The sequence below is a fragment of the Gopherus flavomarginatus genome, chromosome 6 (assembly GCF_025201925.1).
Source record: "Gopherus flavomarginatus isolate rGopFla2 chromosome 6, rGopFla2.mat.asm, whole genome shotgun sequence".
Taxonomy (NCBI): Eukaryota; Metazoa; Chordata; order Testudines; family Testudinidae; genus Gopherus; species Gopherus flavomarginatus.
The window spans coordinates 99,689,978-99,712,289 of record NC_066622.1 but is presented as its reverse complement, the minus strand read 5'-3'; the positions used below and the strand labels follow the sequence as shown (position 1 = coordinate 99,712,289).

Here is a 22,312-nt window from a genome sequence, read left to right as displayed (position 1 = left end):
GTTCCGTGGTCCTGGGTGATCAGGTCCGTGAAGGGGCAGGGGAACTGGGTCGGCTATGGCCAGGTCCAGCAACATGGAGTACCAATGTTGCCTGGGCCACGCCGGGGCTACCATGATCACGAGGGCCCTGTCCCTGCGCACCTTCAGAAGGACCCTGTGGACCAGCGGGAAGGGGGGGAAATGCGTAGAACAAGTGGGTCGTCCACGGAATAAGGAAGGCGTCCGCTATAGACGCGGGTTCCCGGCCCTGAAAGGAGCAGAACGCCTGGCATTTCCTGTTCCCCCTGGACGCGAAGAGGTCCACGCGGGGACAACCCCACCTCTGGAAAATCGAGAGGGTGACGTCCGGGCGGAGGGACCATTCGTGCGCGAGGAAGGATCTGCTCAGGCGGTCCGCCAGCGTGTTCCGTACTCCGGGGAGGAAGGAAGCCGTGAGGTGAATGGAGTGGGCTATACAAAAGTCCCAGAGTCGCATCGCCTCGTGACATAGCGGAGAGGATCTGGTGCCACCCTGCTTGTTGATATAGTACATGGTCGTCGTGTTGTCGGTAAATACCGCGACACGACGACCCCGAAGCTGGTGACAGAACGTTTGACAAGCAAGGCGGACCGCTCTCAACTCCTGCATGTTGATGTGTAGCTCCACCTCCTGTGGGGACCGCAGGCCCTGTGTCCTCAGGGTTCCCAGGTGGGCCCCCCAGCCGAGATCTGAGGCATCCGTCGTTAGGGACACCGAGGGCTGGGGTGGGTGGAATGGGAGCCCCGCACACACGACGGACTGGTCTAGCCACCAACTGAGAGAATCCAACACCCCCTGGGAGATTGTGATCAGCATGTCTAGCGACTGCCTTGCCGGCCGGTAATGTGCGATGAGCCAAGACTAGAGGGACCTCATGCGGAGCCGTGCATACCCGGTCACAAACGTGCAGGCTGCCATATGGCCTAACAGGGTTAGGCATGTCCGTATCGATGTCAGGGGGGCTGCCAGCAAGCGCTGAACGATCGCCGACAACGACTGGAACCTCGGCAACGGCAGAAGGGCCCTGGCCACGGTGGAGTCCAGGACGGCCCCAATGAACTCCACCCTCTGCGAGGGGAGCAGGGTGGACTTGTCCACATTGATCATGAGGCCCAAGGTAGCAAACAGGCCGGTGATCCTGCGGACGTGGCTGCGGACCTGCAGCTCCGACGTGCCCCGAATTAACCAATCGTCGAGGTAAGGGAACACGTGAATGCGACTGCGCCGAAGATGTGCCACAACGACAGTCATGCATTTTGTGAATACCCTCGGAGCCATAGAAAGGCCAAATGGGAGGACCGCAAATTGGTAGTGATGGCGGTCGACCACGAACCGAAGGAAACGTCTGTGGTGTGGCCATATGGCAATATGAAAATAAGCGTCCTGCATGTCGAGGGCGGCATACCAGTTTCCAGGATCCAGGGATGGGATAATGGTCCCCAGGGATACCATGCAGAACTTCAACTTCACTAGATATTTGTTGAGCTCTCGCAGGTCGAGGATAGGCCTGAGGCCTCCCTTGGCCTTGGGGATCAGAAAGTAGCGGGAATAAAACCCCTTGCCCTTCTCGTTCTCCGGAACCGCCTCTATAGCTCCTTTGTTGAGGAGCGTCTGTACCTCCTGGCGGAGGAATTGCTCGTGAGAGGGGTCCCTGAAGAGGGACGAGGGTGGGGGCGGGAGGGAGGAAATGATACAAACTGCAGACGGTATCCCGTCTGCACCGTGCGTAAGACCCAGTGGTCGGATGTTATCCGGGACCATGCCTGGAGGAAAAACGAAAGGCGGCTGGAAAACGAGGGGGAAGGATCCATGGGGGATACTGGTATTACGCCCTCGGGCACACCTTCAAAACGAAGGTTTGGGTCCAGGTGGGGCTTTAGAGGAGCTTTGGTTTTGCCCCCCTTGATTGCCCGACAGCCTGCGCCTGCCATTTCTGCCGCGGCGCCTATTAAGGTCCTGCCGCTGGCGGAACTGGGGGTACGGCCGACGCTGCTGCTGTTGCTGCGGCCGGAAGGGTCTGCGTTGCGTCCCAGGCGTGTGCATACCAAGGGAGCGCATAATGACCCGATTGTCCTTAAGACTTTTCAGTCTGGGGTCTGTCTTCTCCGAGAACAGGCCCTGGCCTTCGAACGGGAGGTCCTGGATGGTGTATTGGAGCTCCGGTGGAAGGCCAGAAACCTGAAGCCAGGAGATGCGGCGCATCGTCACCCCCGAGGCGAGGGTACGGGCAGCAGAGTCTGCAGCGTCCAAGGAGGCCTGCAACGAGGTTCGTGCAACCTTCTTGCCCTCGTCAAGAATCGCCGCAAATTCTTGACGCGCCTCTTGTGGCAGCAGCTCTTTGAACTTATCCGCTGCCACCCAAGAGTTAAATGCGTAGCAGCTAAGAAGGGCTTGCTGATTGGAAACCCTGAGCTGAAGGGCCCCAGCCGAATAAACCTTGCGGCCGAGGAGGTCCATATGCCTGGCCTCCTTGGATTTGGGGGCTGGGGCTTCCTGTCCATGACGTTCCCTCTCGTTCACCGACTGTACCACCAGGGAGCATGGTGTCGGGTGAATATGGAGGTACTCATAGCCCTTGGAGGGGGCCATGTACTTCCTTTCGACGCCCCGTGCAGTAGGGGGGCTGGAGGCCGGCGATTGCCAGATCGTATTGGCGTTGGCCTGGATCGTCCGAATGAAGGGCAGGGCGACCCTGGTGGGAGCATCGGAGGAGAGGATGCTGACGACGGGGTCCTCGATCTCAGAGACCTCCTCAGCTTGCAGGCTCAGATTCTGTGCTACGCGCCTGAGGAGGTCCTGATGTGCCCTGAGATCTAGCAGAGGAGGGCTATTAGAGGAAGTGCCAGCCACCGCCTCATCGGGAGAAGACGATGAGGAGACCCCCGGCAAGAGAGTGTCCAGCGGAGGGTCCGCCTCAGCCCTCGCCTCTGGCTCAGGAGGGAGATCAGGGTCCTTTTGCTTTGACCCTGATCCGGGGAGGGAGGGGGGCGAGACAACGACGCCTCCGGCGCCCTGTGCTCTGCCGTTGCAGGCCTAGGAGGAAGCTGTTGGGGGCCCTGGGCTTGACGGTACGCCCAGGGTGTCCAGAACCCCCACTGCTGCGGACCCTGGTCCTGTTGCGGAGGGTCTTGAAAAAGGGCCGCTTGTATGCCAGTGCCCAGCGTGTATACACTGTCCGCCTGCGATGACACCGACGGCTGTCTGGAAGGCCATGCAGGGGCCGACCGCAGCTGGTAAGAGTCTCCGCATCCTGGCGCCGAAGATGTTCTCGGTGCCGGGGACCGGTACCGGGAGTGGGACCGGGGTCTGTCTTGGACTCGGTGCCGGGATCGGGACCGGTACCGGCCGCTGACTCGGTGCCGGGATCGGGACAGGGACCTGCCACCAGCTCGGTGCCGGGAGGTCGACCGGTGCGCTGATCGACGGCGGGACTGGCTCCTAGAGTCCCAGTGTCGGTATCGGTGGCTGGAATCAGACCGTGACCGTCTGGAGGCCGATCGGTGCCGCGAGTACGACCAGTACCGCCGAGGGGAGCGGTGCCGGGACTGCGAGCGGCGGCGGGATCTTGAGCGACCATGGTGTCGGGACCTCAACAGCGAGCGTGAGTCCCGAGACGGTGCTGTCATCATAGGTTTGCCCCTGGACGCTACCCGCACCGGAGGTACCGGGGGTGGAGGCTGAGTTGACTCAGTCAGGGCAATGAGGTCCCGTGCCGAGGCGAAGGTCTCTGGCGTCGATGGGACCAATAGCTCAACCCCAGATCTTATGGGGGAGCTCGGCGGGATCAGACTCGACGGACCCTCCGGGCCCGGAGTCGACGGTGCCGGTAGCGCCGCGGCAGATGTCGGTGCCGGGCGCTCCACTCAAGTCTGCCTGGATGGAGTTGCAGACTTCGAGGGTCTTGCTTCTGCACCCGGTGCTGGGGAAGGTCGGTGCCGGGGAGTCTTTCCGGTGCCGGCGCGATCCGGTGCCGGTGTCGAGATGACAGCCTGCGAAGCTGCCGGGTCGACGTGCCGCTTCCATGAGGAGAGTCCTAAGTCTCTGGTCTCTTTCCTTCTTTGTTCTAGGCTTAAAAGCCTTGCAAATGCGGCACTTGTCCGATCTGTGCGATTCCCCCAGGCACTTTAGACATGCGTTGTGAGGGTCGCTGGTCGGCATCGGCTTCTTACAGGCCGCACATTGCTTGAAGCCCGGCGAACCAGGCATGAGCCCGGTGCCAGGTGCCGGGAAGGGCTACGGCCCAAACCGGCTAACGAATATCTACAATATTATTTACACTATTAACTATATAACTAACTACACTTAACTACTAACTACAACTATCAACCGTAGAACAAGGAGAGCTAGGGACGTGGAGGACAGCTATGCCGCGCTCCACAGTTCCAACGACCGACACGGCGGTAAGAAGGAACTGAGGAGCGGGTGGGCCGGCAGGGGTATATATCAGGTGCCATGGCGGCGCCACTCTAGGGGGCGACCTGCCGGCCCACTGGAGTTGCTAGGGTAAAAAAGTTTCCGACGAACGTGCACGCACGGCGCGCACACCTAACTGGAATGGATGTGAGCAATCACTCGAAGAAGAACAGGAAGTTTCAAAACTTTCCTCAACATGGGTCAGAGAAAGGAGCAGGTTGAGAACCCCTGTTCTACTGCAAAATGAAGATTGGGAGCAGTAATACTACATTGCCTACTCCTTCCCAGCCATGAATTTTTAGCAAAAAATCAGTTCATATTATTAATGGTCATTGTTACTTCTTGGCTCAAGATCTTAAAACACTGGTTCATTAAGAGGATCACATTAGTCCTCTTAGCTACATAATAAACATCTCCACATTTAAAAAGTGTAGCTCGGAATTAATCTTTAAAATTTGATGAACTAGGATGATCCAGTTGTTTGTTTCATTATAATCTATAATCTGGATTTTCACCCAGTAGCCACACACTGCAATTTTACCATCAGCACCCTGGTGCCTTTATATATTATTTATCAAGTGGCAGCTTTATGCATAGGCAGCTGCATAGGGACCCAGTCATCCAGTGGCTCTGCACATATATATGACCCATAGCTGGGTGAAACAGCCTTTGGCACAAGTCAGAAGAGATTGGACAGATCCTTATATATCCTGCTTCAGAGAGGATATTCCATATTTATTTATTTATTTATTTGAGTATTTACAAGATATCTGACCACTTCTTAAATCCCTATACACTAATGGGCAGAATAGATTAGTGCTTCAGCTGTACTGGTGCAACTGGCACTTCCAGCAAGTTCCACAATACTCCAGAAATGGCTCCACTGACCTCTCTGGTCAAGGTTTTGCACTCCAGAGTGGATATGTATCACAAGTCAACTCTCAAATATTTACATTTTAAATATATAAATTCTACACATAAAATTGTTATTTATAACGTGTGTGTCTTAATCAGTACATATTTTAAATGTTTACATATTTAACAAGCATAAGACAGATGGACAGCAGTGTGAAGTAATCTGAGACTGGTACTTACAAAGTAGTGCTACTAAGACTTCTGTGCATCGATGGGGTGCACTGTCTGCACTCAGAACAAAATGGTTACCATGGACACTTTGAACCAGTGCAATTTGTACTGACTGAATCACATCATGCCTCCCTCTAACAGACAAAGCTTAAGAACTCAAGCCCTTAAACAACAAAAACAAAAACACACACACACACAATATAGCTCTTGATTTCTGCCAACAAATGGAAGGAGGAAAAAAAAAAAAAAAGAGATGCATCTCTTAAAATGATAACAGCATCAACAGCTTCTTGTGTACTAGACACCCAAACCTTTTCCTGTGTATGCACCATTGTTGGTGGAACTGATATGCCACCCAAATCCACTTTGCTCTCTGTTGAGTAGCACACTGGCAGCAGTGCACGCTTCCAGTGTTAAAGTTAATTAATGTATACTTAGGAATGAGAAGAGATGGCCGAGGATGATGGCTGCTCAGCCAATCCAGAGTCACTCACACAGCATAGTGCTTGCGCTTCTGGTTGGAAGAAGCTCTCTGCAGATATTTAGAGGCCTGCAGCTCTTAAAGGGTGAAATAATGGTGATAAAAGTAATGACGAAATCGAATCCCTGGGGCCCTTTCTAGGTCAAGTATAGAAAAGAAGCTGTTATTCTCTGTCCTGAGGGCAGGTATTGTATGAGTGCTATCAGTTATGACCTACTTAAGGTAGTTTTCTACAGGGGAACTCCAGAATTAAAGTGTTTGATGCACTGTGTTTCAGTTCAGGAAAACTAAATCCTGATGGATGACTTCATAAGGATTAGATACTTCAAAAACAAAACCAAGCTGTTGTTGAACAGAACTCCTCCATAATAATCACCTAACATTTGCCCGCTGACTGTCATCCATGATGCTGTTTGACTGTTCCATGCAAGGGGGATTGATTTAAACCAGTGATTCAAAATCAGGAAGCAGGAAATGTTTATTTAAATAATCAATTTTAATCTTGTTTTGCATTTGTACATTGTAGTTATTTTCCTAAGGAGAAGTTGGTTCTCATTTGGTTGATATAACCATTAAATCATGTTGATTTGCAAAGTGGATTGCCAACTTTGGTTGGATGAATTCCTGGAGATTTCATCACACAACAACCTTAATTCATGGAGACTCCAGGACAATCCTGGAGCATTGGCAACCCTATTTGCAACTTCTTTACACAAAATTTGCTTCTGGTTAGCAAAAGCCAGCACAATACGTTTTATCTTGATACACTAAATTAAGCAATGATCTAGCTTAATGTACACTCGTCCAGATTCTTAATTTTTATTTTTATTAAGTTAGAAAATGGTAAATGGCACTGATTAATTTTTGTTATTCAAGGTGTCAAGCTGCATCTGGATGACACTGTAATTCAATTAAAATGCACAAAAATATTTATTTTCAAATAAGACTCCCTTAAGTGTGCTGAATACATAACAAATAAAAGTTTTAACCAATATTGAGTTTAAAACAGATTTATTAAACAAAAAGTATCTGTAGTTAATTAATTGAACTATAATATAATTGAACTCTTCCAATCTATAAATAAAAACAATGTTGAGAGAATCACCTCTACTAGTTCTAAAATCTTGGAGGACAAGGTGACCAGAAACAAACTCCTTTTTCAACTCTCAATTGATTTCTCAACTTTGAATGAATTAGTCAATGTGCTGAACTAATTCAAAAACATGAAAGAGGCTTAAGTTCTCAAACACTGGTTAGAATTTCAATAAACCCTAGTTCCAGTTTGCATAGCTAGTGATATGTACCAACTGATTGGTTTGACTGCTTAAAATTTTGCCTGAATATTTTTACTTTTTAATTTAAATTTTAATAGATTAGACCACAATATAGGTTGGCATAAATATTTAAAATGTGAAGTTATTTTTAAAGAAAGATGAATTAAAATCAAATTTAAATATTTTTGTTAACTTTAATCTACCCTGGTTCAGTGACGCTTCATGATAAGAACTATCAGAGGGGTAGCCGTGTTAGTCTGGATCTGTAAAAGCAGCAAAGAGTCCTGTGGTACCTTATAGACTAACAGACGTATTGGAGCATGAGCTTTCGTAGGTGAATACCCACTTCATCGGATGTGACATGCATCTGACGAAGTGGGTATTCACCCACGAAAGCTCATGCTCCAATACGTCTGTTAGTCTATAAGGTGCCACAGGACTCTTTGCTGCTTTTATATGATAAGATGGATTGCTGGGGGAGGAATGTTTTAAAACACAAAAACAGGTAAAGATAGAGCATTCCTAATTGAAGGAAAGAGGAAGAGTGTCTACCATGAAGGACAAGCTGGCTGCCTTTTCGTGATGAAGGAGATGTGCTTACTTCTGTATCTGAAGTGATGGTGGGGGGACTGGGCTGAGGGCTTGATACATGTGTACACAAATAAGTCAATTAAAATTTGAAGTTAAGCTCAAAGAACGTTCAGGCTATCCCTGTTCACAGAACTGAGACAGGATTACAGAGGGCAGGATTTTGGCAGACAACCAGAGGAGACAAAATTAAGTGTTATGCAAGCCCACCCAAAAAAAAAACCGGATGGCTAAATCGTCTTACTAATATATTCAGCCCTCACCAAGGCAGGGACAGACCCAAGTGTTGCTTACCTTGGGCATCTATCATATCATGGATGCATCCTCTAATGCTGAGACAGAGCAGAGAGGTTGTGCCAGAACTCCAAACAGCAACACAAGGAGGTGGAACCCAATTGCTAGCTTTCCTTGTCAGTGTCTACTCTACCCAAGCCCAGAACTTGATAAGTCAGTACTAGCAAGTGACTAGAATCCTGCTCTCCACCAATTAGAAGCCAGTCTCACCACAAACTCAATATGCCAGGTAAGACGCATTCTTCAAAGCACTCTCCTTACCCCATATACCAGTTAAGGGACACCTGCTCACTTCAGAACCAATGAAGAACAACCAGTAGGTAACCACTCTCTAGCCAATCATGCAAAATATCACGTGACCAAACATAGACAACTGTTAGTATCACCCTGCCTGTCATCACTGCTCCTGTAACAGCTGAAAGGTACGGCATTCAGGTAGAGAAGGCATCATGGTATGCTGGGGACATCAAAGCAGCATTCTGAGTTGAGAAGCACTTGGCCAGGACAAGGATGCAGAAGGACTGGTGATTTACATTTTAAGAGAACAGTGCTAGACAAACTCACACAAAATGGATAAAAGCAAGCATATATCCTGAACTGGAAAAATACAGCCAACATATTAAAACCATTATGTCCATATCAGAACATCTCAATCTTATATTTATAGGAACAATAGATCACCAGGAAGGACATTCATACAGAACCATCATTAAGTTACATTCCCTTTCCTTTAATTTATACTTCCGATCTTCTGAGACTCCTCCCTTTCCTCCTACCCCAAAAACATTCAACTTCCCAATAAAGTTTTTAAAAAGTTAATATAAATGGTTGGGTATAAACAAAATTTGAAAAATGGCAAGGGGTCATGATATAGCAATGTACAGTCAATACAGAACATACTGCTGAAAACTTAATTCTGTAATAAGAGAGTCTTCCGACAGTGGCCAATGCGAGGTGCCCCAGAGGGAATGAACATAACAGGTAATCATCAAGTGAGCCAAACCTTATCGCCCATTCCCAGCTGCATGTCTTGACACTAACTGAAATGTTTTATTGTAAATTAGTTGTAATATCAGTAAGTTAATTACTTAAAATGAAAACATTGGCTCAGCACAAAGAAATTTAACTCCTTTGCTGATGCATTCATAAAACAGCAGTATTTCTGAAGTGCCAATGTATCAATGGCTCTAAAGCAGTTTAAGCAGAACCACAGAATCTCTCAACTGATTTACTGTCTGCAATACTTAGGAAATGACTGCATTGACGAACAGATTTGTCTTGGATTTTGACTAGTAATTTTCCGTCACTAAGCCTAAAGATACTCAGATAAGGTCCCAGAAGTTTCATGCTGGGAACTGCGCAGAGGCACACAACAATCAGTAACGGAAAGCCTCTCATAACTCAGTGACTACCAGCCATTTTTCAAGGAGCTGAACTGACTACTGGCCAGTCCCTGACCTACGGAAGGGTTAGTTGAGGAAGAATTTGGATCAGACTCCCTCTCTCACCACACCCCCGCCTCCCGATATTTGGAGGATTGTGGGCAGGAGAGAGAGAGAGAGAGAGAGAGAGAGAGAGAGCGCGAGAGAGAGAGAGAGCGCATGCTCATTCTCTCATCATAGGATTATTTTGTATACTACAAATTGATTGGCACACTAGTGCAGAAAATAAAATTAAACACGCTAGCTCCTAAGTGGAAACATGATTCATCAACAACAGGGGAAATTTTCAATTAATTACTTTTTTATTAGACAACCTATATGGGTAGCTCTGTTTGCCTGTGCTGAGTAAATGGGGCTGCTCACTTGGATGGTTAGAGAGAAACCAGACACTACTTCACAGACAAGTGTGACTATTTCCATACGAACATTTACACCAAAAGTAAATCAAATTAATTCATTTTAACAGGGATTAAACTAGATAACTGATTTAATTGCTTTCAGTGAGCTAAATTTTCTAAATATAAGAACAAGACTGATGGACTATTGTTTAAATATTACTGATTATAGTAAATATTTCTGGATTTTCAAATTACAAAACCAGATTTTCCATTTTTAAAACGATAAGTCAGAAAGCTCAAGCTCCAACTCCAGTTTATATTTAGAATTTTATATTTTCAATTTCTTTCCAGTAGGAAAACAAACATCTTCCACCAAGAAAGTTAGTATGTCCACAGCTAACAAGTTCATACTTAACAGGTGTATCTGTCATTTAATTGTCAAACACAAAATGGATCCCACTTTAATACAGATATCGATGTAAATTATCATCATGTAGGTTTCCCATAAAACCACAATGATGCTTCATCATTGCAATTCTGAGAAGACATCCCTAAAAAATGGTACACTATATCACACAAAAATGTCAATCCAGAGTAATTCTGTTTTACAAATGCTGCCAAATCAAATAAATTACATTAAAATTACTGTGAACAGAACTATCTAAGAGTGAAATATTATGTAACAACTTCAATTCAAAGGACTTGTGCATTGTATGAAGAGATAGATTGTTTCGTTTTATAAGAGAAAGAAAAGCTCGTGTTACATTCTGAAAACAAAAACTATTTACCCATTCAGAAAAGCACTACCAGAAAAGCTGTATTCCCAGTTCTGGACTAGTTTAGATCATCATGATTGTCCATTTTTCCAGTGCTGCTTATCCGAATAATTACTGAAGCAATGCTTCAGTTTCCTCCCAACCCAAGCTTGCCATGAATGAACTTGCAGTATGACTGGAGATACTAAAGATCCATCTTAAACTATAAACCCTATCTCCCTTGCCTGCCCACTCACTTTTATATTGGCTCAAACAGTTCTCCTATAGATGAGTACAATGTTGCTCTCTAGGGCTAGGCTTCTTAATATATGATCATAGAATATCATGGTTGGAAGTGATCTCAGGAGGTCATCTAGTCCAACCTACAGCTCAAAGCAGAGCTAATCCCTGAACAGATTTTTTGAAGTGACCCCTAAATGGTCCCCTCAAGGACTGAACTCACAACCCTGGGTTTAGGAAGCCAATGCTCAAACCACTAAACTATCCCTCCTCCCAATATGTAGAAGTAAACATGAGCTATTAAGGGACACCATATTGGGTTAAAAGTAGTATTTCCTACCTCAAAGCAGCCAAGTGACCTCCAGACTAAAACTCCTGGTATTAAACTCATCTGTAACCTTCATTATGCAACTAATTTTGTACATTCAATCTACCGTGGCTGCCAACATAAGCATCAAGGTGTTCACCTAATGTTTTCTCCGATGGCAAGCGAGGGCAAGGCTATCTTATAGATCAAGTACCTGGAAATGTCCCAAATATCACTCCCTCTGCTGTTTCAACACTTCAATGATGTGTGACATTCATTAAGTTTAAGGGACAGACAAACAAACAGTACTGCATCATTTTTTTTGCAAGTTAGTCATACAAGCACAACAACATATCTGGAAATTACAGCAGGAAGGTAATGTTCCTCCCTGTAGTTCTTGAATTCATTGATGAATTTTTAGTAATACACATATGTATACAAGTCTTGCTCACAAGGATACAGACTAACTTGATTCTCTTGCAACCACTCAACTCATTCAAATTTAATAGGAATGCAGTTGTGTATTAATTTCCAAAACTGCAAACTGCTGAAAGAATTAAATCCAACACAACTCCAGGTATTACAGTTTGTACCATTAAAAAAAAAAATGAATCTCTGACTGGGGTTAACACTCTTTTCAGCAACAAGCCCTTATCAGCTCACAGGATGTATCTAGGCAGTTAGACACCTGCAGCTGGTCAGGCTCACAGGGCTTGAGGGCTGCTTTAACTGCAGTGCAGATGTTGGGGATCCTCTGGGACCCTCATACCTTTCAGGGTCCTAGATCCTAGGTTCCAGCCCAAGCATCTACACAGCAATTGAACAGCCCCATAGCCCAAGTCAGGTGGCACTGACTAGCTGTGGGTTTTTAACTGCAGTGCAGACATACCATTAGTATAGCAGATGCTGTTACAAATTTTGAACACACTATGGTCTGTCATGTGAAGAAAATCTCTAACTCCCACTTTTTCTTCTGCAGAAAGCCAAGAGGATTTCCCAAACATGATAAATGAGAGCATTTCCACTCCAAAAAAGGAACAGGCTTTTTGCTGTGCAATATCAGCATTTTTCTGTTCACCGTCATCTAAGGAGAAAGTAAGTTATTCTTCCATTCCCTCTTCCTCACCAAAAAAAAAAAATAAAATTATATATATCTCCAGCTACTACAACCCAGGCAAGATTCTTCCTCCTTAACAAAAACACCTTATAATAGGTTTATTCAAGTTCGATGCACAGGCTACATTCCAGTTCTGTCTCAAACCAGAACACACGGCTGGGACATGGGAGATCAGACTGTACAGAAACCTTTAAATCACTTGTCCTCTATAAAGTTGCTTATCATCACATACAATCTGTACATTGATTCATTCTCATCTGCAGTCCTCCAAACCTCAAAGGCAAGCTTCTGGCCTCTGGATGGTTCTCTAGCAGTAACATGGGATAGCTCAGAAGTTTGAGCATTGGCCTGCTAAACCCAGGGTTGTGAGCTCAAGCCTTGAGGGGGCCATATGGGAATGGGGGTAAAAATTTATATGGAGATTGGCCCTGCTTTGAGCAGGGGGTTGGACTAGATGACCTCCTGAGGTCCCTTCCAACTCTGATATTCTATATAAACTACATGCATATCTTGAGGATTTTAAGAGAACGGGGGAAAATGTCAGAACTAATTGCTCATCTGTCATCATGACTACACCTGCACTCAAGAGCTAAGGGTGCAGTTTACAGCTCATGTGGACATTCCTGCACTAACTGCTAAAAATAGTAGTGTAACCATGGTAGCATGGGCAGGGCAGCAGCAACATGGAGTAAGGCAGGTTTGCAGGGGGTGGGGTCCAGAGCTAGTGACACCACTGCTGCTACCGTAGCTACACTTTAAAAAAAAAAAAAGAAAAGGCTGGAAAACATACCTCTAGCTCCAAGTGTTGACATAGCCTAAGAGAAGACATTATATATTTAAAGCTTTCCCATTTTTGGAGGTACTTTGCCAGGCAGAGTGCATTCCATTCTGAGTCAAACAGCAAATAAGAATGAGACTGATATGTTATGGAAAAAGCACTAAATAGGGTTCAGTGCTCCATTTAATAGAATAATTTAAAAATCCCTCTAAAAATAGTTGTCACTGATCTTTGAAATTCAAAATATACCTTGGAATTGGCCATTCTGATTAAAGCTCACTGTTTGCACTTTGACTCGTAGTATGAATATTTATTACTTTTGGTACTTTGCAGATTAGGACTAAGGAAAATGCACAATAGGAACTTTTTCTGGTAGCAGGAAGTGAGGATTTTAGCGTACACTTAGTAATTTCACAAATACTCTATATGAGGTACCGGGAGACAAGAAAAAACTCCATTTGAAGTTATCCCAGGAGAGCAAACATTTGTGAAAAAAGTGGAAGGAAACCTCTGCAACATTTCCATGAGTCATTAGCACATTGGCAGTTTTTCATTGAGTGTAATGAGGTGGGAGAAGGTAACAGGTTTAAATGCTGAATTTCTGTTTTACTCTATCTTGCTTCTTTTGGATTTCAAGTTTTTCTTAAGACCTAAGAAACCCCTCCTGAATATGAGATTTGTTATTTTAGTTCTCAAGTTAAGATTCCCTTTATCAGTGTTACAAACACACCTACAGGCCCCAGTCATGGATAACGGTTTGAACTGTACTATATACATCTTAAAAGACATAGAACACTGACTCTGTACCAGGGGATAGCTCAGTGGTTTGAGCAATTGACCTGCTAAGACCAGGGTTGTGAGTTCAATCCTTGAGGGGGGCCACTTAGGGATCTGGGGCAAAAATCAGTACTTGATCCTGCTAGTGAAGGCAGGGGGCTGAACTCGATGACCTTTTGAGGTCCCTTCCAGTTCTAGGAGATAGATGTGTAAGTTCAACACAAGAAAGAGGTGTACAAGATGGAGGGAACACAAGAAACAGAGATGAGACTGTCTGATAAGCAGAAGACACAGTACACCAACCTTTAGCAAACAAGCTTTAAGTGTAGAGATTGTGTCTCCTACTGAAACTAAATGAACTAGAGTCTCCATTCTACCATCATCAGATCAACAAGAAGCCAGAATGGTGGCTGAAGATGTTATAAATAAAAATGAAGAAAACTGTTAAATCCTGTCTTAGAGTCTCACAATGGTGCAAGCTACCTACTCCCTTTTAAAATTAATATGATTAGGGGGTCATACTGCATTATCTCAAAAACAAACAAACCTACCTTACATTTTTTACACGGAAGTAAAGAAACAGAAAAAATGTGGCCAGCTCAGAGCCTTGGTGAATATTAGACTACCAGCCAGGAGAAAGAGGACAGGGGCAACATAGGACTTGCTCGTCTGGCCGGTGTTTGAAAGATAGAGGATGGACTGGAAGTATTAGAGATAATACTCAGCATCTGGAAGAGAGGATGCAGTTTGCACTGCTTCCTGGCAACTCTGTGTGGCCATTTGCCATTTCTCAGCTCCAGGGTATGTGCAGACTTAGCCAAGATGATAAATTTGTGGTAGATATGGCAATTTCCCACATACCCTTGGGAGACCTACCTGAGTTATGTTGAGTACCTTTGAGGCCCATTGTATTACATGCAAAGTTTATGTATTATTGTGGGCTGAGATTGGACGTAACCTCTGTTGGGGGAAGGAGGAGGTGTGATGTGTGGCCTGGGAGTTCAAAGGACTATATTGAAAATGTGCCAGATAAGAATGGACTTTTGAGACAGTAAGTATGAAGTGGATTTCATGAGGAACACCAAGGGAGAGGTTAATGTAAATTCCCCACCTCGAGATATGCAAAAACCTAGACTTTTGAAACTATGCTCTGAGGAGTGGGTCATTGTCTGCTGTCCAGTCTCTGGGAACAGGTAGCCATCAAAGCCAGCGTTATGAAAACAAAATGCTGAACTGCCCAGTCTGGATTCTAGTTCTGAATCTGAAACAGTTATGAACTTGTCACTATAAGGAAAACCCAGTTGTGGGTTTTGAAGGACTGACATCGACCAGAGCTTGAGACTGGAGTTGGGGGTGATCTCTAGCAAGCTTTTTAGCATGCATAAGCAGCAAAGAGTCCTGTGGCACCTTACAGACTAACAGACGTATTGGAGCATGAACTTTTGTGGGTAAATACCCACAAAAGCTCATGCTCCAATACGTCTGTTAGTCTATAAGGTGCCACAGGACTCCTTTGCTGCTTTTACAGATCCACACTAACACGGCTACCTCTCCGATACTTAGCATGCCCAGGTTCTTTTATTGTTTTTAAATATGTTTTCTCCAATATGTTTACCCTGTATTACAAGACGCCATGTACAAATGACTGTCATTCAGCATTAAGTTTTTAATGCCTATCAGGGATGCAAAAAGAACATCTGCTCACCTTCCCTGGGGGAATAGGGCCTGCAATTGTTTGTTACGCAGGAAGTGTGCATTGGTTCCAAAGCAAGTACAGCACACAGGTCAGTCTGCCAAGTCTCAGCTAAAAGTGCTCTCAGAAAAGTGACAGTTATGTCACTGTCCAAGATGGAAACTGATAAGCTCAAACACATTAAGACCCAAACAGCTTATTTAAGCATATTTTAACATCTCCTTTCCAATAACCATATCACTTCAGCTTTATTTGTGTGACTGACCTCCCCAGACCACTTCAAGCCTTGCACTAATAATCCTAGAGAAGTACTACAGACATACTGCATTTAACAAGTGACACTATACTGTCAGTCTAAGGCTTAGCAACTGTACCTGTGTACAGAAGTACATCCGAAGCCCTCCTTAAATGGAGCATACAACTGCAATCCTTACATCAAATTCAAAATTGTCATTATCCAACTTATCGACTTTATAAGACTGGGAATTACCTCGCTGCATGGCAGCCCCTGGCCCTCCATAAAGATTAATACAAGCGATCTACCAAGAGAAGCTCAAATACTCGGAATTTCTGAAGTCCCACTTATCAAGGTGGAGCTATGCTACTTTAATTATTCCTAAAAGCTGCCACAGAAATTTAAGGACATTATAATTCACCCTTTTCATGAAGAGGGGGAAAGTACTTTATATTTTACAAGAGGCAACAAGCCAGTGTGACATCATCTACTATTGGAGAATTATTTCATGTCATACTGGAACACTATATTTTTTCAGCTTTATTAATAGGATGCAATATGAGACAATAACATGGGGAAAGTAAAGGGCTGCCAAAACTGTAATAGGGAAAAAAGGATGAGCCACTTTCTTCTCAATGCTAAGGACTGATACGTCCTAGAGGGTCTAAAAACATTTAGTTTGCTGAAAAACCATGTAGCTAAACACTGTTTAATATTCCAGCAATACCCAAGGTGGTTTATTTGCCAAAAATATTCCTACGATTGTAACAGTTACCCCATACACTCCTACATTACCATCTTTCAGTATCAGAAATATAGCAATCATTCAGGTACGTGAACCAGCCCAAAGGTAGTGCTTTCTGTCTTATGACGTTTCTAGATCTAAAATGAGAGTGCTGCAAAAGCAGCCTTCAGCTTGGTGGAAGGCGGTGAGGAGTAATGGAGGGAGAGATGCTGAACAAAACACCCAGAAAGGTGGTGACTGAAACATAGCGGAAACTAAAGAGGAATAATCATGGGATGGAGCAAACCAAGGATGGACAGTTTAGGGAGGTGCAATTCCTTTCAGGTTTGGGAGCACAAGACTATCATATAGCCCTTGTACATGGTCTGGACAGAGATATTAGACCAGGTGTGGGCAAACTACTGCCCACCAGCTATTTTAAGCCAGCACTTGAGCTCCCACTGGGAGCTCCAGCCAAGGGAGCAGGGTCGGGGGCTGCTCCACGCGGCTCCCAGAAGCAGCCGCATGGCCCCTCTCGCACGCTCCAATAGGAGCTGCGGGGGCAGTGCCTGCGGACGGGGCAGTGAGCAGAGCTGCCTGGCCGTGCCTCTGCATAGGACATGCCGTTGCTTCTGGGAGCCGCTTGAGATAAGCGCTGCCCGGAGCCCACACCCTGAAGCCTCTCCCCATGCCCCAATCCCCTCCCTACCCTCCAAACCCCTCCGTCCGAGCCCAGAGCTCCCTCCTACACCACAAACTCCTCATCCCCAGCCCCACTCTAGAGCCTGCACACTCAGAGTCCTCACCTGCCCCCCACCCACACTCCCCAGTCCTAGCCCAGAGCCCCCTCCTGCACCCTGAACTCATTTCTGGCTGCACCCCAGAGCTTGCACCCTCAACCAGAGCCCTCACCCACACCTCAAACCTAATTTTCTGAGCATTCATGACCCATCATACAATTTATATTCCCAGATGTGGCCCTCAGGCCAAAAAGTCTGCCCACCATAGCAGTAGAATGACAAGACTAAAAGCAAGTTATCTGGCCCTTTTCACACTCAAAGCCGTCTGTCCCCTTGTGTCCCATACACTATTTGGTACAAGTCAAACAATATATAATAAAAACATAACTTTAGTCCAAGGTTTTTAGCTTGCCACTGATTCCGTTTTACCAAAAAAGCCAACCCATGTTAGATGTCCACTCGTTCACCAGGACTAGAAATGGTTCAACACTCAGCCTATGGGATACTGAGCCCTTCAAAACCATGGTAGCATATTCTATCTGAGACAGCAGACACATTTTGCCTTGCATGTGATCACAGATCCTAGCAAGTGCCCCCTCCTGGCCTCCTACTGGGACTGCTTTGAGATGAATCCAAGCCTGATGCTCTGGATCCCCAGGTGTTTCAAGCTTCTGGAGAATCAACAAGCTGTAGTACAGTTTCCTCCCTTGGCCTGTCTGACACATCTTCTGGGCACTGACTTTGTCTGCTACTTCTTCTCAGAAATGGAACTCCTCAGCCCACCTGCCTTCAGCACCCAGGACCAGCACTGACCCTTGCAAGATACCCCAGTTACTTAAACAGACCCTGTCCCAGAACTCCATCCCTAAGGTGTGAAGCTTCTGGTTTATAATTTAATTCTCTCAGGGGCACATAGCAGTTGTGAAGTTAATGCATACTCACATTCTGCACAGAGTCTAACTCAATTTACTCTTTGATACTTAATCATATAAAGCACAAGAGTACAAATCATCCAAAATAAATGCTACCTGCATGTCACTTTCTATCTCACCCTTCCTTTGGAAGTCCTTAGGGATCATAAATATCCAGCAAGTTGTCTCTAGAAGGTGTCCCCTGCCTCATGATGGCCATCACATGGGGAGTAGTCTCTTCCTCATAGACTTGAGAAGATAACCCAGAACAGAACAATTTCTGCCCTTTTTAAAACTTTCACCCCTGTGTCAAGTGCCACCCTTGTAAGCTTTCCCACATAAGCATAGGTGCTGACTCTGTGGGTGCTCCAGGGCTAGAGCACCCGTGGAGAAAAATTAGTGGGTGCTCAGCATCCACCAGCAGCTAAGCCTGCCCCTGCCTCCCCCCCCACCCCCCGGCAGCCCCACTGATCACTCCTCCCACTCCATCCCAGGGCCTCCTGTCCACTGAACAGCTGTTTCACGGCGTGCAGGTCAGCTCTGGGATGGAGAAGGAGGAGCAAGGAAGAGGTGCACTCGGGGGTGCAGTGAAGGGGTGGGGAGGGAGTGAGCATCCCTCAGGTAGAGAGGAAGTCAGTGCCTATGCACATAAGTACAAACCCCTGCCAGATAACTCTGTTGCCAAGGTGACTTCCCCGCCCCCGCTAAACTTGTTCTTCTGGGCAGGGACCAATCCTCTGTCTAAAGTGACTAGAAGTCCAACAATTGAGTGCTTAGAATGAGCTACTCTCTACTGTGACCTGAAGTAGAGGTTAGTGTATCTTGAAAGTTTGTCTCTTTCATCAACAGAAATTGGTCCAAGAAAATATATTACCTCACCCACTTAGCCGTGGTCTACACTATGAGTTTAGGTTGAATTTAGCAGCGTTAGATCGATTTAACCCTGCACCCGTTCACATGACCAAGCCATTTTTGTCAACTTAAAGGGCTCTTAAAATCAATTTCTGTACTCCTCCTCAACAAGGGGATTAGCGCTGAAATCGACCCTGCTGGGTCGAATATGGGGTAGCATGGACGCAATTTGACGGTATTGGCCTCTGGGAGCTATCCCAGAGTGCTCCACTGGGACTGCTCTGAACAGCGCTCTCAACTCAGATGCACTGGCCAGGTAGACAAGAAAAGCCCCGTGAACTTTTGAATTTAATTTCCTGTTTGGCCAGCGTGGCGAACTGATCAGCACAGATGACCATGCAGAGCTCATCAGCACCGGTGACCATGGAGCCCTAGAATCAGAAAAGAGCTCTAGCATGGACCGAACGAGAGGTACTGCATCTGATGGTTATATGAGGAGACAAATCCATGCCATCTTAAATCCGTTCCAAAAGATGAAATGCCAGAACATTTGAAAAAATCTCCAGGGACATGAAGGACAGAGGTTATAACAGGGACCCGAAGCAGTGACACGTGAAGCTCAACTAGCTCAGGCAAGCCTACCAAAGAACCAGAGAGGCAAATGGCCACTCTGGGTCAGAGCCCCAGACATGCTGCTTCTATGATGAGCTGCATGCCATTCTAGGGGGTGCCCCTACAACTACCTCACCCCTGTGCTTCCCTCCTCCCTCACCCCTCCTGGGTTACCTTGACAGTTATCCCCCCATTTGTGTGATGGATTAATAAAGAACGCATGAATTTGAAACAACAATGATTTTATTGCCTCTGCAAGCAGAGATCAAAGGGGGGAGGTGAGGGCAGTTGGCTTACAGGGAAGTACAGTGAACCAAGGGGACAGGTTTTCATCAAGGAGAAACAAACGTAACTGTCACACTGTAGCCTGGCCAGTCATGAAACTGGTTTTCAAAGCTTCTCTGATGCACAGCGCACCGTGCTGTGCTCTTCTAACCGCTCTGGTGTCTGGCTGCGTGTAATCAGCAGCCAAGTGATTTGCCTCAACCTCCCACCCTGCCATAAATGTCTCCCCCTTACTCTCACAGACATTGTGGAGCACACAGCAAGCACTAACAACAATGGGAATATTGGTTTCACTAAGGTCTAAGTGAATCAGTAAACTGCGCCAGCGAGCTTTTAAATGTCCAATGGCACATTCTACCACCATTATGCATTTGCTCAGCCTATAGTTGAACTGCTCCTTACTACTGTTCAGGCTTCATGAGCCATGGGAGCAAGGAGTAGGCTGGGGTAGGTGCAACTGCGCGATGCTTCCGACTGGGAAAGCAGCCTGAGGCAGAAGCATCCAGCTGGCATAATATTCCAGGCAGGACTGAATCTCCATTAGAGGAAACTTAAAGAAGAGAATGACCTGGAGTCATTCCCATTTTTGTCCAGGCGCCCCTGACTGACCTCACCAAGGCCAGTCAGGAGCACCCATGTCTGCCCAGGAACCTCGACCACCTAACTGAGGTCGGCCAGGAACACGCACAGGACAACGTTAGCCTTGGTACTGTGGACACACACACCGCCGACGTAATGCGGTTAGTGGGGATACACACAAAATCGATTGTATCAAATCTATTTCTAAAAAATTGATGTCTATTAAAATCGACCTAATTTCATAGTGTAGACATACCCTTAGAGACCCTCTCCTACCCTCTATTGGTATTTTTTTTGCCAGAAGCTTTTGGAATCTCAAATCAATACAGGGGAAAACAGACCATGGATAAGGCAAAAAACTGCACACTCAAAATGGATGTTTCCAGCCTGAACAGAGAGTTCATAAGCTCAGAGAATTCATAAATTACACAGATCCTCAAAATCATTACATATGCAGCCAATTATGTTTGGCAGCACTTAGAGGTCAAAGGGCAATGCTGACTAGTTTCAAAAAGTGTCCATTTTCAGTTCACCTTAGCCAAGAATGGCCAAGATGCAAGGAATCAGACAAGGGACACAGCTTTCACTTTGGGGGAAGGGGGCAGGACAGCTTTCTGATACCAAACAGTTCAGCTAACTTCTTCCATTCTCCCCAACCAGGAGCAACTAGTTAGACCAGTAGTCTAATAACTTATCCCTAATGAATAATGACTAACACTTATTTGTACTGAAGGATGGGTCATCCTTATCATACTGGTTATCTCAGGAAGTGCAGCAGAAAACCGCGTTTCTGATGCAGATAATTTTTTCTGCATTAGCAACGTTTAGCTGCTCCAATTGTCAGAAGTGGGTCATTCTTCTAATGTAGGCCAGGCAAAAGAGGTCTCTAGAGACAGTCCAACACCAGAACCCATCTGGAGACATTATAGAAGTGTTGTGTTCAGGATTTTAGCTTGGACGACAAATTGTGGTCACAGTGTGCTCACCCCAAGATGAAAAGGAGACAAAGAAACATGATGAGCTCTACAGTTTTTTTACATCTCATCTGACAGTCATGCTTCTTACGAAAGGTCTTCACTACTCTTGGTTTGAATTTGTAGTTATGATATGGGATATTCCAGGAGAGTAGGGCTCTGAAGAGCTGAGTAAATTGTGATCTTTGGGAATAAGCTATTTCAGCCTTAGTGTGGGGGTGGAGAAGAGAATGTAGACAAGAGGAGTCCTTCCCTGAGAGTCTGGCAAGCCAAGCAGTGCCACAGATTATTCCTGCAGGTAGTCATTAGTAGAATTTTAACTTCATAATATTGTCACAAAAATTCCAAATCCACACAATCCAGGGAAACTATTGGAACCCCGCTAAGCAACAATGTTTGAACGGTTATTGCTACAATTGTTTCAGGCATAGAATGGAGAGCATCATTGGGCACACGCTATACGTAAACCTATCAGTTCAATGAAAGACAAAGGAAAGCTTCTAGAATAAGAACATTTAAACTATTTCTAGGAACAAAGGGGTTATCATCAGACTTTGGTTTTGACGGGTACACTTACCATTACATTGATAATGAATATGTACGAGCAATACTGAACAAGCTGCACTGAAATCCTAGAGGAACTCAGACTGCTGATAAACATAAGTAACCATAGTCTTTCCTCTAAAACTTGGGGGGGAGGGGAAGAGAGAAAGAAATCAAAAAGTTTGAATATATATATATATATATATATATATATATATATATATATATATATATATATATAGGTAGCCCATCCGC

The 22,312-nt window shown here is 45.6% G+C and overlaps 1 protein-coding gene across 4 annotated transcripts in view; it reads right to left on the bottom strand.

The window, feature by feature from the left end:
* MCU (mitochondrial calcium uniporter) overlaps nt 1–22,312 on the bottom strand; it is a 160,053-nt gene that overhangs the window by 127,539 nt on the left and 10,202 nt on the right. The window contains exon 1 of one of the 4 annotated variants that reach the window (XM_050959639.1): nt 11,271–11,336. The exons of the other annotated variants lie outside the window; for them this stretch is intronic. Coding sequence (XP_050815596.1) covers nt 11,271–11,321 — 51 coding nt within the window. The 5' untranslated portion in view covers nt 11,322–11,336. Of the gene's footprint in view, nt 1–11,270; nt 11,337–22,312 lie in introns of those variants that run through there. 4 annotated transcript variants of the gene reach the window in all.